The 15609-nt window shown below is 65.8% G+C and overlaps 1 protein-coding gene across 2 annotated transcripts; it reads left to right on the top strand.

The window, feature by feature from the left end:
* The first annotated feature begins 1247 nt into the window (after nt 1-1247).
* Nucleotides 1248-15285, top strand: ADAM11 (ADAM metallopeptidase domain 11). 2 transcript variants are annotated; one of them, XM_041721479.2, is made up of 26 exons: nt 1248-1481; nt 2685-2875; nt 4239-4315; nt 4572-4638; nt 5619-5704; nt 5779-5845; nt 5997-6045; nt 6128-6195; nt 7133-7207; nt 7299-7370; nt 7850-8016; nt 8092-8176; nt 8254-8344; nt 9121-9172; nt 9261-9360; nt 9588-9659; nt 9741-9833; nt 9969-10049; nt 10128-10178; nt 11263-11326; nt 11438-11537; nt 11618-11737; nt 11816-11984; nt 12054-12168; nt 12609-12699; nt 13102-15285. In XM_041721479.2, the coding sequence occupies exons 1-26, from the start codon at nt 1424-1426 to the stop codon at nt 13145-13147; spliced, it is 2307 nt and encodes a 768-aa protein (XP_041577413.2). In that variant the 5' UTR covers nt 1248-1423; the 3' UTR covers nt 13148-15285. The 2 variants fall into 2 exon arrangements, with proteins under 2 accessions (XP_041577413.2, XP_041577412.2); XM_041721478.2 differs by having other exon boundaries at nt 1282-1481; nt 4224-4315.
* Nucleotides 15286-15609: the final 324 nt, after the last annotated feature.

Genomic DNA, 15609 nt, shown 5'->3' with positions numbered 1-15609 from the left:
AGTTTGGAAGCCCTGCCTGCCCCATGCTGATCCCTCTGTAAAGGACCATTTGGCAGCCAGGAGGGAGCCCCCAGTGTGGCTGAGGTGCTTCCTGGAGCCTGTTCCTGTGGAGCCCCTGTGGGAGATGTCCTGTGTGTGAGTGCCACCCCCACCTCACAGCCTGGGTGGGCTCAAGGCCCCCAGTCTGAGCATGGCCCTCAACTCCTCCTCTGCTCAAACCAGGCTGAGATGCTGCTGCCTCTCAGCTTTCAGTTCCTCTGCCAGCGCTGGGGCTGAGCTGCAGAGGGACTTGCTGGAGCCATAATACAAAATATGCCAAAAAGGCCCAAAAAATTGTCCCGGAGGAGGGTGAGAGGTGTGAACTGGGAGTTAAGGGCCCCTAGCTTGCCAGTCTGGGGGAGCTCCAGGGTTTTCCCAGGGCAGCTGAGCCCCTGTGCCCTGGTCAGACACAGGCAGAGGTTGCCCATTGCCCCCATGGGGAGCGTGAGCACCTGCCCAAGGATGGCCCTGGGCACCCCCAGGAGGAAGAGCTGGGGCTGGTGGTCTCCAGGTCTGTCTCACCCTCACTCCTCTGCTCTGTGATGGTTGGTGTATCCATCCCCTGAGGCTGGAGCCTCTGTGCCCTCCAGGACAGCCCCTCCTGGGGGTGCCTGTGGCTGTGCTGCCTTCCCCCAAAATCAGAGCAGAGAGAGACTCTGGTTTCTGATGTTTCCTGAGGGTGGGGATCCCACAGAACCCTTGGGTGACATCACCCAGCCACAGGGGACGGTCCAGAGCTGCCCCATGTTCCCAGTGCTGTGGGGGTCCTGCACTGCCTGGGGGGCAGCAGTGGCTGAGGTGGGGTTTGATTCTGTCCCGATTCTCCAGAGCTCGGGTATTGCCCGGGGAGTTCTCGTGTCCTGGTGTCCCTGTGGCGGGTGGCTGTGGGGGGACACGGTCTGATCTGGCTGGGAGGGGTCTGGCACTGGCGGCTCCCTCCGGTCCCTGCTGCTGCGGGGTGCCCGGTACCGTTCCGGGGGTGATGGGAGCGGGAGCTCCGGTACCGTTCCGGGGGTGATGGGAGCGGGAGCTCCGGTACCGGCCGGGGGTGCTGCCGGTCCGGGCTGATGCCGGCGGGGCTCCGGTGCTGCAGTGCCGCGGGTGCCAGCGGCGCTGCGGCAGCCGGGGCGGGGAGGGTGGAAGGGGCCGGTACCGGGGGCGGCGGGGCCGGGCGGGGCGGGGCGGGCCCGGGGCGGCGCTGCCGGTGCCGCTGCCGGCGCTGCCGGTGCCGGTGCCGGTCCGGTCCGGCGGGCCCGGGGCCGCGTGCGGGCGGGGCGGGGGCGGCGCTGCCGGCCCGGCCCGGGGCGGGGGGGGGCCGGACGGGACGGTGACGGTCCCCGGTGCGGCGGGCCCAGCGCGGCCGCTGGCGGAGCATGAGGGAGCCATGAGCCCGCTGCGGGGGTGGCTGCTGGCCGCGCTGCTCTCGCTCGCCCCGCGGGCAGGTAGGTCCGCACCGCGCCCGCTCCGGCATCGCCCCGGTACCGGCCCCGGTACCGACCCCGGTACCCACCCCGGTACCGGCCGCGCATCGCGCCCGCCGCGCTCCCGGCCCCGCATCGCCCCGCTCCGCTCCCGGCCCCGCCGCCGCCGCTGCGGCTTTTTCGCTGCATCGACACATTTTTCCGCAGCGCCGCCCCGCAGAGCCCCGGGAGGGGCCGGGCCCGCGGTCCCCCCGCACCTGCCCGGCCCCGGCCCCGCAGCCCCGGCCCCGCACCCGCCCCGGCCCCGCACCGACCCCTCAGCCCCGCGGCCCCGGCCCCGCACCTGCCCCGGCCCCGCTGTCCCCGCAGCGGCCCCCGCCGTGCTCCCTCTCCGCAGCCCCCCATGTCCCCTTCAGGATGTGTCCCCATCTCGGATCCCCCGTTCCCTGCATGCCCCATAGATGTCCTCATAGCAGCCCTCCACGTCCCCTTGGGATGTGTCCCCATAGCGGCCACCCACCGCGTCCCCTGGCTGTCACCTCCAAAGGTGTCCCTGCACCATTCCTGCTGTCCCCTCGTTGTCCCCTCTAGGGGGATGTCCCCACACCAATCTTCCATCTCCCATTCGGTGGGCCCATCCCAGCCCTCTCTGTCCCCTGAGTGTCCCCTCTGAGATGTGTCCCCATTCCAGCCCACTCTTTTCCCTGCATGTCCCCTCCAGGATATGCTGACCCCCACCCCAACCTTTCCGCCAGGTGTGATGGCATTTCTAAGCCATGCCCTCTTCTGGGATGCATCACTTTATCAGCCACCCATGTCCCCTGTGTGTCCCCTCCAGGACATGCCGCTGTATCTGAGACCTGAGCTCCTCCACCCAGCTGCGTTCCCCTCCTGGGCACCCCCATCCCCTGGGCACCCCTCCCAGCCCGTGCTTGCTGCTGTGCCCTCCTGGGCATACCTGGATGTCCCCTGGGACAATCCCTGTACCCACCTTTCACGTTCCCTGGGCATCCCATCCAGGACGTGAGTGTCCCTTTCTGGGACAGTGCCATGCTTGGAGCACCCCCTGAGCATGTTCACCAACTCTGTCCCCTCGTGTTCCCATCTCCCTGTCCCTCCTCGTCCCCTTGTCGCCAGGCCCTTGTGTCTGTGTCCCTTCTCCCCCCCAGGTCCCGTCCCCCCAGCCCTCTCAGGGTGGCCGTGACGCTGTCCCCTCTCCCGCAGGTCCTGCCACGCAGGCCGGAGCGCTGCCGCGGAGGCTGCCACGGGCCGCATGGCAGGAAGGGCGGGTGCTGTCCCAAATCACCCACCCCAGCAGGCTGGTGGGGCACAGCTCGGGCGGGGAAGTCCCAAAGCATCAGTTGGACACCAGGGTCAGGCATGAGCCCAGAGAAGGAGGAGGAGGAGGAGGACCCGTAAGTGAACGACAGCCCCCAGCCCTGTCCCTTCCCGGGGTTCCTGGCAGGCGGCAGGTCCAGGTCCCGTACCGGCATCCCGAACCGGACCCTCGTCCCGCCAGGGACCACCCCGCTGCCGTGCTGCCCGGAGGAACACGGACTTGTGCCGCAAAATCCCGTTAAATCTGGGCACCGGGGCCGGCGGGTGTTGGGAGAGATGAAACGGGAGCGGGCAGGTGGCGAGCGGGGCTCCACAGGAACAGACCTGTGGGTCCGGCAAGGACGGACTCAGCCAGCGTGGGGGCGGCCCCCCGGTCCCAGGCGGTGCTGCTCCCCAGCCCAACCCGGCTCAGCACCGGGCAGTGACCCCAGCCCGGCTCGGGCACCGGGCAGTGACCCCAGCCTGGGCACCGGGCAGTGACCCCAGCCCGGCTCGGGCACCGGGCAGTGACCCCAGCCCGGCCTGGGCAGTGACCCCAGCCCGGCTCGGGCACCGGGTACCGGGCAGTGACCCCAGCCCGGCTCGGGGCACCGGGCAGTGACCCCAGCTCGGGGCACCGGGCACCGGGCAGTGACCCCAGCCCGGCTCGGGGCACCGGGCAGTGACCCCAGCCCGGCTCGGGGCACCGGGCAGTGACCCCAGCCCGGCTCAGCACCGGGCAGTGACCCCAGCCCAGCCCGGCCCGGCTGTCGCTGCGTTCCGGGGGCAGCACACGCCCCATCCGCCCCGGGGGAGTTGCGGTGTTGGCAGCCGCGGAGCCCGGCGCCTATCGATCCCCGTGCGCGCCGGATAACGGCGAGATGAGGAGCTGCTCTGGCCGCAGAGGTGATTTACACCCGGTGTCGAGTGAACCCGCCGGGAAGCGGCGGAGATCGGGGGCGGTTCGGGGCTGCTCCCGGCGGCACAACCCGAGGGATGCGCTCGGGGCCCGGGACATCCCTTCCCTGTGATGACAGACGGCTCCGTGTGCTCATCCCGAGCTCCGCCGGGCTCCCAGCAAGGGGACAGGGCACGCCGGGCTGGGTTTGGCTTTTCTGCCGCTTCCCGTGTGCAGCACCGGGGGAGCCGCAGCCGGTGCCGGTATCTCCCCGGTGCGCCGCCTTTGCCGGGTCTGAGCCGCGCCGCAGCGCTCGGTTCCCGCTGCCGGCGGCAGGAATTGGGTCAGCGGCGGCACCGCAGGGAGGGAGAACGGGAGAAGCGGCGGCTCCGCTGCCGGGGACACCCTGCGGCACCCCCACCCCAGCACGGCAGCCGCGGGGCGGGCGGGGGGATGCAGCTCCAGGGAAGATGGGTTTAAGAAAAAGAGAAAAAAAAAAAAAAAAAGGTTTTTTTTATGCTGATTTTTTTTTTTCTGTTAAAAAAAAGAGTGCATCTTCACAGGGGCTGCACCTGGCACAGGTGAGCTTCATGGTGCGTGCCTTCGGCTCAGCCTTCACCCTCGATCTGCGGCTGAACCAGTGAGTGACCCCGCGGGGCTGGCAGGGCTGGGGGTGCCCGGGGCTGGGGGAGGGAGGAGAGGGACCCATGGGATGCCAGCGCCCCCCCAAACTGGGGGGTGCCGTGCTGGGGTGATGCGCTGGATATGGATGGTGGGTGGGCTCCCACCCCGGGGTGGTGCCCTGCACGTGGATCGCTGCTGTGTCTCCCTCTTCTTCCTCTTCCTCTTCTTCCTCCCCACCCCACGGCCTCTTACCCCTCTCCTGCTCCCGGCAGTCACCTCCTCGCCTCCCACTACGTGGAGCGGCACGTCGGCGCGGGCAGCAACGGCAGCCAGAGCACGGTAAGATGTGTGCCACGCTGTGCCAAACCGTGCTGTGCCACGCTGTGCCATGCTGTGCCAAACTGTGCCACGCTGTGCCAAACTGTGCTGTGCCAAACTGTGCCATGCTGTGTCAAACCGTGCTGTGCCACGCTGTGCCAAGCTGTGCCATGCTGTGTCAAACTGTGTTGTGCCATACTGTGCCAAACTGTGCCATGCTCTGTCAAACTGTGCTGTGCCAAACTGTGCCACGCTGTGCCAAACTGTGCCATGCTGTGTCAAACTGTGCTGTGCCAAACTGTGCCATGCTGTGTCAAACCGTGCTGTGCCACGCTGTGCCAAACTGTGCCACGCTGTGCCATGCTGTGCCAAACTGTGCTGTGCCAAACTGTGCCATGCTCTGTCAAACCGTGCCATGCTGTGCCAAACTGTGCTGTGCCACGCTGTGCCAAACTGTGCCGTGCTGTGCCAAACCATACTGTGCCAAACTGTGCCACACTGTGCCATGCTGTGTCAAACCGTGCTGTGCCAAACTGTGCCAAACTGTGCCATGCTCTGTCAAACTGTGCTGTGCCAAACTGTGCCACGCTGTGCCAAACTGTGCCATGCTGTGCCAAACCGTGCTGTGCCACGCTGTGCCAAACTGTGCCATGATGTGTCAAACTGTGCTGTGCCAAACTGTGCCATGCTGTGCCAAACCATACTGTGCCATGCTGTGCCAGTGCAGGGGTTGTGGTGGCATAAATCCCCCAGAAGCCCAGGACTGGTCCCCAGCAGTTCATTATCCCCCCGGGTGCCCCTGGGTGCCCCTGGGAGCCCCTGGGTGCCCCTGGGTGCCCCTGGGAGCCCCTGGGTGCCCATGCCCTGCTGGCTGCCATGGTGCTGGGGGATCTCCTCGGGCGGGAGGTGCTGGGTGCTGTGGGCACCCCCTGAGCCCGGTGCGGCCCCGGGGGTGCGGGGCAGGGTGGGACCCGCGGCTCAGCGCCCGTCCCGCCCCGCAGGGCGCGGGGGAGCACTGCTACTACCAGGGCCGGATCCGGGGGCAGCCGCGCTCCTTCGCTGCTCTCTCCAGCTGCCAGGGCCTGCGGTGAGTATCCCCCTGCCAGGGGGGCCGGGGGGCTGCACCCCTGTGCACCCCAACACCCTCACCTCTGTTTGCAGCGGGGTCTTCTCGGACGGCCGAGCCACGTACCTGATCGAGCCCCAGGCGGGCACCGAGCACGGGCAGGTGAGCCTGGCACTGCCCTGTGCCCGCCTCAGTACCCCAGGGCGGCTTTAGGGCTCTGCCTGTGGCTTGGGGACAGCCATGGGGACAGCCATGGGGACCTGGCAGTCCTCCCCTGCCACACGTGGCCGTGACACACCTCTCCCCGTGGCAGGATCTTCAACCGCACGTCGTGCAGCGCATCCCCAGCTGCCCCCGACTGGGTGAGCCTTCTCACAGAGCTGTCCCTGTGATTTGTGGCCCTGTGTCCTGGTGTCCCACCCCACCTCTGTCCCTTCCCTTCAGGCTGCCTCTTCCCTGCGCTGAGCCAGCGTGTCCCGGGTGGGATCCCAAAGCTGCGGCGGCGGCGGCAGGTCAGTGGGGACAATACAGGGCAGGGACAGAGGACACGGGCAGGGGACAGATGTGCCTGACCCTGCCTGATTTCTGCCTGTTGGCTGCGGGTGCCGCCAGGCTCCTCTGTGGGTGCTGTTCCTGCCTGAGCTCAGGGGTGTGCAGTGGTGCACCCCAAACGCATCCAGCGGCTCTGCCCGCTGCATCCCAACATCCCCGTCATTTGTTAAAAAAATATGGATATTGATCTAGTATCGATATCCAACTGTGAGGGACAAAAACTCTCTAACAGTTTAAAGTTACAAAGTGTGTGTTTATTGTGTGTGGGACAGCTCCCAAATCCACACCGCACCTTCCAGGTGATTACAGAGTCCTTTTATCCATACAAGTATTGAATATACAAAATACAAATCCATATTCATCATTTTGGTACATCCCATTCCCCACTTCGTATGCTAATCACTCCAAAAGCCATTCAGCATTCGTGGTTTGTCCCTTGAAATGGGTCGGTGTCCCTTTCATGGGGAGGGGTCCCAAAATGAGGAAGTCAATGAAGTCTTCCTCGTTCTGACCTTTCTACCTTTTCAATGCAAATATGACAAATGAACTCTTGGTAGAACTCCCATTCCTTGTCTTCAATTGGTTTCAGAACAGAGGAGGCCCCCAATTGTCTTATGTTCCTAAAAGCTATTTATCAGTTTCTATATTCTTCATTATAAACCCAGCTAACCAAACATTGTGCTGACAAGCAATTAATTATTAGTTAACTACTAACTCCTAATTTCATCAAGGCCTACTCATTTATTATTCTTATTTTAATTAACTCTAGTAAGGCTTATTTCTAACTAAAATCTTAGCTCCTCAAAATCTCTAAATGCCTTAAAGTTTCCGTTTCACCCGGAGGGCTCGGCAGCCCCACCGGGTGCTGGTGCAGCTCAGCCTCGGTTCCCCCTGCAGGTCCGCCGAGCCCAGCACACGGTGCACAGCGAGACCAAGTACATCGAGCTGGCCGTGGTGAACGACCATCAGCTGGTGAGCTGGGGGGGGGTTCCCGGGGCTGGCGGGGGCGGTCAGGGGTCGGTCTGGCCGCCCCCAATCCCACCCGGCCCTGGTGTGCCCCCAGTTCCTGCAGCTCCGCAAGTCCGTAGTTCTCACCAGCAACTTCGCCAAGTCCGTGGTCAACCTGGCTGACATGGTGAGAGAGGGTCCCTGGAAGGGATTTGTCCCTGGGGGGATTGTCCCTGAGAGGATAATCCCTGGCATCCGAAGGGTTTGTCCCTTGGGGCCTTCATTCCCCCTCATTCCCAAGGGATTTATCCCCAGTGGGCTCATTCCTGGAGAGAGGCTTTATCCCCCATCCAGGTTTGTCCCTGGGGGGGTTATCCTTGAGCCCAGCCAGCTGGTGGATTTGTTTCCAGGGAGTTTGTCCCTAATTCCTGGTGGTTTACCCGGGGTTTGGTCCTCAGCACCTGCTGGGTTGGTCCCTTGAGGGTTTGGCCCCGGGGAGTTTGTCCCACTCTTGTTTTTCTCTTTTTCACCTGGGGGGTTTGTCCCTCTGGCCCTTTGTCCCCGAGGAGTTGTCCCTGGTGACGGATGTGTGTGTCCAGCTCCAGAAGTTGTCCCCAGGGGTTTGGTGGGTTTGTCCCTGGGAGCACCGTCCCTTTGTCCCCACAGATCTACAAGGAGCAGCTCAACACCCGCATCGTGCTGGTGGCCATGGAGACATGGGCGGCCGAGGATCGGATCCGGATGGGTCAGGACTCCCTGGAGACCCTGAACGAGTTCGTGAAGTACCGGCGGGAGGGGCTGGCAGAGCACAGCGACACCGTCCACCTCTTCTCGTGAGCGCTGCGGCCGCGTGTCCCCCCCGGGGCCGGGGACAGCGTCCCCCGTCCCCACCATCCTCTTCCTCGCAGGGGTCGGACGTTCCAGAGCAGCCGCAGCGGCACCGCCTTTGTCGGGGGCATCTGCTCCCCTGCCCGCGCCGGCGGCGTCAACGAGGTGGGTGCGGGGAGACCCCCGCCAGGGGCTGGGGACAGGGGGGGGGTCCCTGCGGTGACACCGCATCGCTCCCGCAGTACGGCAACGTGGCGGCCATGGCGGTGACACTGGCACAGACACTGGGGCAGAACGTGGGCATGATGTGGAACAAGCACCGCACGGCCGCAGGTACCCACGCACCTCCCGCGGGGCCCTGGCGAGCGTGGGGACACGCCGCGGTGCCACCAGGCTGGCGGGACAGTCTGCAGCCACAGCCTCTTCTCTTCTCTTCTCTTCTCTTCTCTTCTCTTCTCTTCTCTTCTCTTCTCTTCTCTTCTCTTCTCTTCTCTTCTCTTCTCTTCTCTTCTCTTCTCTTCTCTTCTCTTCTCTTCTCTTCTCTTCTCTTCTCTTCTCTTCTCTTCTCTTCTCTTCTCTTCTCTTCTCTTCTCTTCTCTTCTCTTCTCTTCTCTTCTCTTCTCTTCCCTTCCCTTCCCTTCCCTTCCCTTCCCTTCCCTTCCCTTCCCTTCCCTTCCCTTCCCTTCCCTTCCCTTCCCTTCCCTTCCCTTCCCTTCCCTTCCCTTCCCTTCCCTTCCCTTCCCTTCCCTTCCCTTCCCTTCCCTTCCCTTCCCTTCCCTTCCCTTCCCTTCCCTTCCCTTCCCTTCCCTTCCCTTCCCTTCCCTTCCCTTCCCTTCCCTTCCCTTCCCTTCCCTTCCCTTCCCTTCCCTTCCCTTCCCTTCCCTTCCCTTCCCTTCCCTTCCCTTCCCTTCCCTTCCCTTCCCTTCCCTTCCCTTCCCTCCCCTCCCCTCCCCTCCCCTCCCCTCCCCTCCCCTCCCCTCCCCTCCCCTCCCCTCCCCTCCCCTCCCCTCCCCTCCCCTCCCCTCCCCTCCCCTCCCCTCCCCTCCCCTCCCCTCCCCTCCCCTCTCCTCTCCTCTCCTCTCCTCTCCTCTCCTCTCCCTCTCTCCCAGGGGACTGTCGCTGTCCGGACGCGTGGCTTGGCTGCATCATGGAGGACACAGGGTGGGTGCCCTCTCAGGGTGGCACTGCCACCATCCCCTGCCACCCTGAGCAGGGTGTGACGGTGTGACAGAGACCCCCCGTGCCACAGGTATTACCTCCCACGGAAGTTCTCCCGCTGCAGCATCGATGAGTACAACCAGTTCCTGCAGGACGGCGGCGGCAGCTGCCTCTTCAACAAACCCCTGAAGGTAGCGACACCCCCCCGGCCCCTCTGGGGGTCACAGCGATGCTCTGGGGGGGCCCGTGGGGTCCCTGCGGTGTCCCCAACCCCGTCACAGCCCAGGTGCTGCTGGAGTGGAGGAACCTCGTGCCTGGCAGCAGTTTGGGGGTGCTGCCACTCCCCGGGGTCCCCAGCAGCCCCGCTGTGTGTCACACCTCTGTGTGTGTGTGCCCTGTCCCCCCTCATCCCCGGCAGCTCCTGGACCCCCCCGAGTGCGGCAATGGCTTCGTGGAGGCGGGCGAGGAGTGCGACTGCGGCTCGCTGGCGGTGAGCAGGCTCAGGGCTGCTGCTCCCCCGTCCTGGGGGCTGCAGGGCTGCCAGGGGCTGATTCCGCTGCTGTCCTGGCAGGAGTGTGCGAGGAGCGGGGGGAACTGCTGCAAGAAATGCACCCTGACCCACGACGCCATGTGCAGCGACGGGCTCTGCTGCAAGGGCTGCAAGGTGCGGGGCTGGGAGCATCCAGCAGGGTCCGGGTGTGGATCCAGTGGGGTCCGGGTGTGGATCCAGTGGGGTCCGGGTGTGGATCCAGTGGGGTCCTGTCCCGCTCCTGCTGAGGTGGGTTTGTGCCCCGGGCAGTATGAGCCACGTGGAGTGTCCTGCCGGGAGGCTGTGAACGAGTGTGACATCCCTGAGACCTGCACCGGGGACTCCAGCCAGGTGAGCGGGCCAGGGAACACGGTGTGACACATCGTGGGGCCTTGTGGCATCACCCAACCTCTCCTGGTGTCCCCACAGTGTCCCCCCAACCTCCACAAGCTGGATGGATACTTCTGTGAGAACGAGCAGGTGAGTTCAGACCAGCCTGGGCACATCTCCACAGGCTCCAGCATCAGGGCCTGTGCATGTTGGAGGTGCCTTGGGGACTGTCCAAGACCCTGCTGGACAGGGCTTGGGCACCTTCCCTGGTGGAAGGTGTCCCTGCCATGGCAGGGATGGAACTGGATGGGCTTTAAGGTCCTTTCCAACCCAAACCAGTTTGTGACATTTTGTCAGCAATCCCAGCCACAGCTGAGCCACACACACACAGGGGGATGTGTGGGGGGGCTCATTGTCCTGCAGAACCTCCCCAGGGCACGTGTGTGAGCCCCTCTCCAGCCTTGTCACCCCTGCCCGGTCCCCTGACCCCTCTCCTGTCCCCTGAGCCTCTGCCAGGACCCCTGACCCCTCTCCTGTCCCCTGAGCCTCCCCCAGCGCTGTCCCCTCTTCTGTCCCCTGAGCCTCTGCCAGGACCCCTGACCCCTCTCCTGTCCCCTGAGCCTCCGCCAGTCCCCTGTCCCCTCTCCTGTCCCCTGAGGCTCCCCCAGCGCTGTCCCCTCTCCTGTCCCCTGAGGCTCCCCCAGCCCTGTCCCCTGAGGCTCTGCCAGGACCCCTGACCCCTCTCCTGTCCCCTGAGCCTACACCAGGACCCCTGAGTGCGCTCCTGTCCCCTGAGCCTCCCCCAGCCCTGTCCCCTCTCCTGTCCCCTGAGCCTCCCCCAGCCCTGTCCCCTCTCCTGTCCCCTGAGGCTCCCCCAGCCCTGACCCCTCTCCTGTCCCCTGAGCCTCTGTCAGTCCCCTGACCCCTCTCCTGTCCCCTGAGGCTCCCCCAGCGCTGTCCCCTCTCCTGTCCCCTGAGCCTACACCAGTCCCCTGTCCCCTCTCCTGTCCCCTGAGGCTCCCCCAGCGCTGTCCCCTCTCCTGTCCCCTGAACCTCCTCCAGCGCTGTCCCCTCTCCTGTCCCCTGGGGCTCCCCCAGCCCTGTCCCCTCTCCTGTCCCCTGAGGCTCCCCCAGCCCTGTCCCCTCTCCTGTCCCCTGAGGCTCTGCCAGGACCCCTGACCCCTCTCCTGTCCCCTGAGGCTCCCCCAGCCTGTCCCCTGTCCCCTCCCCGCAGGGTCGGTGCTACGGTGGGCGCTGCAAGACTCGGGACCGTCAGTGCAACGCGCTGTGGGGCCGCAGTGAGTGCTGGCCGGGGCCGGGGGGACACGGGGGTGACAGGCAGGTGACACTCGCTCTCTGCCAGGCTCGGACACGGGGGTGACAGGCAGGTGACACTCGCTCTCTGCCAGGCTCGGCCGAGCGCTTCTGCTACGAGAAGCTGAACGTGGAGGGGACGGAGCGGGGGAACTGCGGGCGAGAGGGGCTGGGCTGGCTGCAGTGCAACAAGCAGTGAGTGACCCCTGTCCCCGCGGTCCCCGCGGTCCCCCGGTGCCACCTGCCACCCTGGTGACACCACCGCTGCCTTCAAGGGACGTCCTCTGCGGTTTCCTCCTCTGCGCCAACATCTCGGGGTCTCCGCGGCTGGGGGAGCTCAGCGGGGAGATCGCCACCACCACCTTCTACCACCAGAACCGCTACGTGGACTGCAGGTGGGTGCCCCCCCGGGCACGGGCAGGGCTCCGGTGGCCCGGGGACCGGTGCCACCCGCTGGGGCTGTCCCGGTGCAGGGGTGGACACGTCCAGCTGGTGGATGGCTCGGAGCTGAGCTACGTGGAGGACGGGACACCCTGCGGGCCCGGGATGCTCTGCCTCGACCGCAAATGCCTTCCAGCCACCGCCTTTAACTTCAGCTCCTGCCCCGGCAGCTGGGACGGGAAGATCTGCTTCGACCACGGGGTGAGGCCCGGGGCCGGGGGGACACTGGGGAGTGTCACTGTCGCGGGGGGTGACGCTGTCCCCTCGCAGGTTTGCAGCAACGAGGGGAAGTGCATCTGCCGGGCGGAGTGGACGGGGAAGGACTGCAGCGTCTACGACCCCATCCCTGAGCCCAAACCGACGGGGGAGACGGAGCGATACAAGGGTCCGTGTGTCCTTGTGCGGGGACACGGGCTCCCTGCTGTCCCCCGCCACACGGGCTGGGCTGGCCCGCCTTGTCCCCGGCCACAGCGGGGCTCAAGAGTGTCCCGCTGGGCATGGCTGGGTTTGCCCCTTCCCAGGTCCCCACAGCGCTGGGTCATGCCTGGCGCTGTGTCCCCATGTCCCCGCACCCCATCCTCGCTGAGGTGGGTCCCCATGGATGGGTTTGCCTCCCTCCCGGGTCCCCACAGCACCGGGACTGCCCTGGGGCTGTGTCCTGGTCCTTCTGTGCCCTCCTCACTGACGTGTTCCCTGTGGCTGGGATTGTCCCTTTCCCATTCCCCATGGCACCGGGACATTTCCGGGGCTGTGTCCCCATGTCCCCGTGTCCCCTTCCCACTGACGTGTGACCCTGTCCCCTCCCTCCTGTCCCGTCTGTCACAGGTCCCAGTGGCACCAATATCATTATCGGCTCCATCGCGGGGGCCGTGCTGGTGGCTGCCATCGTCCTAGGGGGGACAGGCTGGGGATTTAAGTAAGCAGCCACCGCATGGCTCGTCCCCCCTGCTGCTGTCACCGGCCACGTCCCCTCTGCACACTGTCACCGCGCCAGGGCCAGCCCCCCCGGTTGTCATCCCCCTTGCTGTGGCCTCTGGTCCCCCTGGCCCTGCCTGGTCCCCTGTCCCAGCCCTGCCTGTCCCCTGGCCCTGCCTGCCCTGCCTGCATGTGCCATTGGGGTGTCGCTGTCACCCCACCCCGTGTCCCTGTCCCCAAGCATGGGGTGCTGGGGGGTCCCCGCGTGTGCTCCTGCCTGGCACCGGGACACTGCTGCTGCCTTGGCACCGGGGACAGCGGGGTGGGGGCACGCAGCAGGGGGACAGCGGGGACACGGGGGTGGCACTAATGCTCCTCTCTCCCCCCCTGCCACCCCCCCAAGGAACATCCGCCGAGGAAGGTACGACCCGGCGCAGCAGGGAGTGTAACCGTGTCCCCCCCATCGTCTCGTCCGTCCCTGTCACCGTCACCGTCACCGTCACCGTGGCAGCCTGACGGCGTGGGAGCCCCCGGGGCCGTCTGTCCGTCCGTGTGCTGTGTGTCCGGCCCTGCTGTCTCCATCTCTGTGCCCCCCCGGCTGAAGGGGAGCAGGGCTGGGGGGGCCTGGCAGCAGCCCCCCCCCCGCTGCTGGCTCATTTCAGCTCAGTGTCCCCCCGTGTGTCGCCCCCCTGTCACAGCCCCCCACTAAACGCACCCCACTTCTGTGTTGCAGGTCCGGGGGGGCCTGAGCGGGGCCGCTCTGCCCCAACCCCCCCCAGCGCCTCATTAACAGCAATTAATTGGGGCGGCGCTGCCGAGGGTCCGGCCCAGGAGGACAGCGGGGAGGGGGCACCCGGGACCACCCCCCGGCCCCCCCCGAACCGCCACGAATGTACGGGGGGACCCCCCGGACCCCCACAGGATGGATGAACAAATGAATGAATGAATGAATGAATGAATGAATGAATGAATGAATGAATGAATGAACCTGTGGGGCCAGTGGGAACCCCGGCCCACACCCCCCCACCCTCCAGCAGCATCTTCCAGCAGGGCCCTGGCACCCCAAAAGGCAGGCCAGTGTCCCCAGTGCCAGGCCAGTGTCCCCAGTGCCAGGCCAGTGTCCCCAGTGCCAGGCCAGTATACCCAGTACCGTTCCCAGTTCAGGGCCTGCAGTCCTGTCCCCCCCCCGGTGCCTGGGTGGGGTCTCACGGGGACCAAGTCCTGCACCCCCAGATGTGCCTCCCCGCCCCCAAAGCAGCTCAGCAGCCCCGTGTGGGGTTTGTCCCCTCAAATTCTCCCCCGATCCCCCATGTCACGCTGCACCCCCAAGCCATGGCACCCTGCAGTCCCCAGGGGTGGGACGGGCACCCATGGGTGACAGCTCTCCCTTGAGACCTCCCCACCTTCCCCAGCTCAGGCAGGCGAGCCCCAAACTGGTGGCACTGGGGTTGGGGGGGACAGAAGGGCCCCCCGGGCACACAGGGCAGCTGGCCGGGGGGCACTTGTCACCCCAGCCCCAGGGCAGGTCGGGGGGTGGCATCACCCTCTCCCTGTGGCACGTGGCAATGTCACCCTGCATGGGGTGGCTCTACAGAGCCACCCAAAGCACAGCAGCACGGAGCACTGGGAGCCACACTGGTCCCTTTAACCACTGGTGACACTCAGCATGGAGGGGGGACATCCCTGGTGACACTTGGTGACACAACCCGGTGTGTGTGTATGTGTGGGGACACTCCTGGGGACACTCAGCACAGGGACAACGGCAGTGTGGGGCTGTCCCCTCTGTGTCCCTGTCCCTGCCCACCAACGGGTCCCTTTGCCGTGGAGACAGAGAGTGACCAAGGGTGTCCCCAAGCCCAGCCATGTGTGTGGTGGCACCCAGCCTGCTGTGACAGCCCCACTGGACACCCACAGGTGCCGTGGCTGCGGTGGCACCCCAGGGGACAGGGTGGGAGGTGACAGCAGGGCAGGGGTGGTCGGACATCCCCTGACTGGGATCTGGTGGTGGCTTCTTGTGTGACATATCAGCTCTGGGCTGGGACGCGTGGGGACCTGGGACCCCCGTGGGCATCAGGGGCCTGGGATCAACCCCCCACCTCTGTCACTGTCACCACAGTGTCCCCAAGCTGCCACAGCCACAGTGCCGGGGTGCTCCCGCGGGACACCCCCACTTCAGAGCAAGAAGCCGCCGTTGTCACTGGGTTTGGGGACATTAATAGATATATATAGATATATATATATAAATACTGGGATTTTTCTTAATGATTTTAACGCTGTCAGGGCGGGAGGGCCAGCGGCGGGCTTGGGGGGGCACCCGGTGCTTCCAGAGCCAAGAGAGCAAAGCCCCCCCAGCCCCGCTGCTCCCAGGGGTCCGTCCCGTCCCGGGGACGAGCACAGCGGGGCGGTGTCCCCGTCCCCCCCTGTCCCCACCGCCGCCACCCGCACCGCCCGCTCCGCTCCCGCCGGGCCCGGCCCCGGCTCCGCTTTGCACGTTCTGGAGCCGCCGCTCCGGGCTCGGCCCCGCTCCGGCCTCGGCCGCCTCCCGCAGTGCCGCAGAATTGATTTACAATAAAGATTTGGAAAAGGATGCGGCTCCGCTTCTCACCCGCGCGGGGAGGGTGGGGACGGGGCGGGGGGAGGGAGGGTCCCCAGATTTCATCGGGGAGGATGCTCCGGTCCTTGCAGCCCTCCGGCTCATCCCACCGATCCCAAACCCGCCCTGGCCTGGGCGAAGTCAGGAACACACCCGGCGTGGCTCCCGAATGGAGGGGATGGCACCTGGTGAGTGTCACCAAGCTCAGCTTTTGCCTGGCTGGGGACCTGTCCCACTGTGGGGACACCGGGGTGGTGAGTCCCTGTGCAAGGGCACGGCTCCATCCCTGTCCCAGCATGGGGACATCGCTCCATCCCT

This window comes from Taeniopygia guttata, chromosome 27 (assembly GCF_048771995.1).
Source record: "Taeniopygia guttata chromosome 27, bTaeGut7.mat, whole genome shotgun sequence".
Classification (NCBI taxonomy): domain Eukaryota; kingdom Metazoa; phylum Chordata; class Aves; order Passeriformes; family Estrildidae; genus Taeniopygia; species Taeniopygia guttata.
The sequence above is the reverse complement of the archived record's forward strand: the minus strand, read 5'-3'. Positions and strand labels throughout refer to the sequence as shown.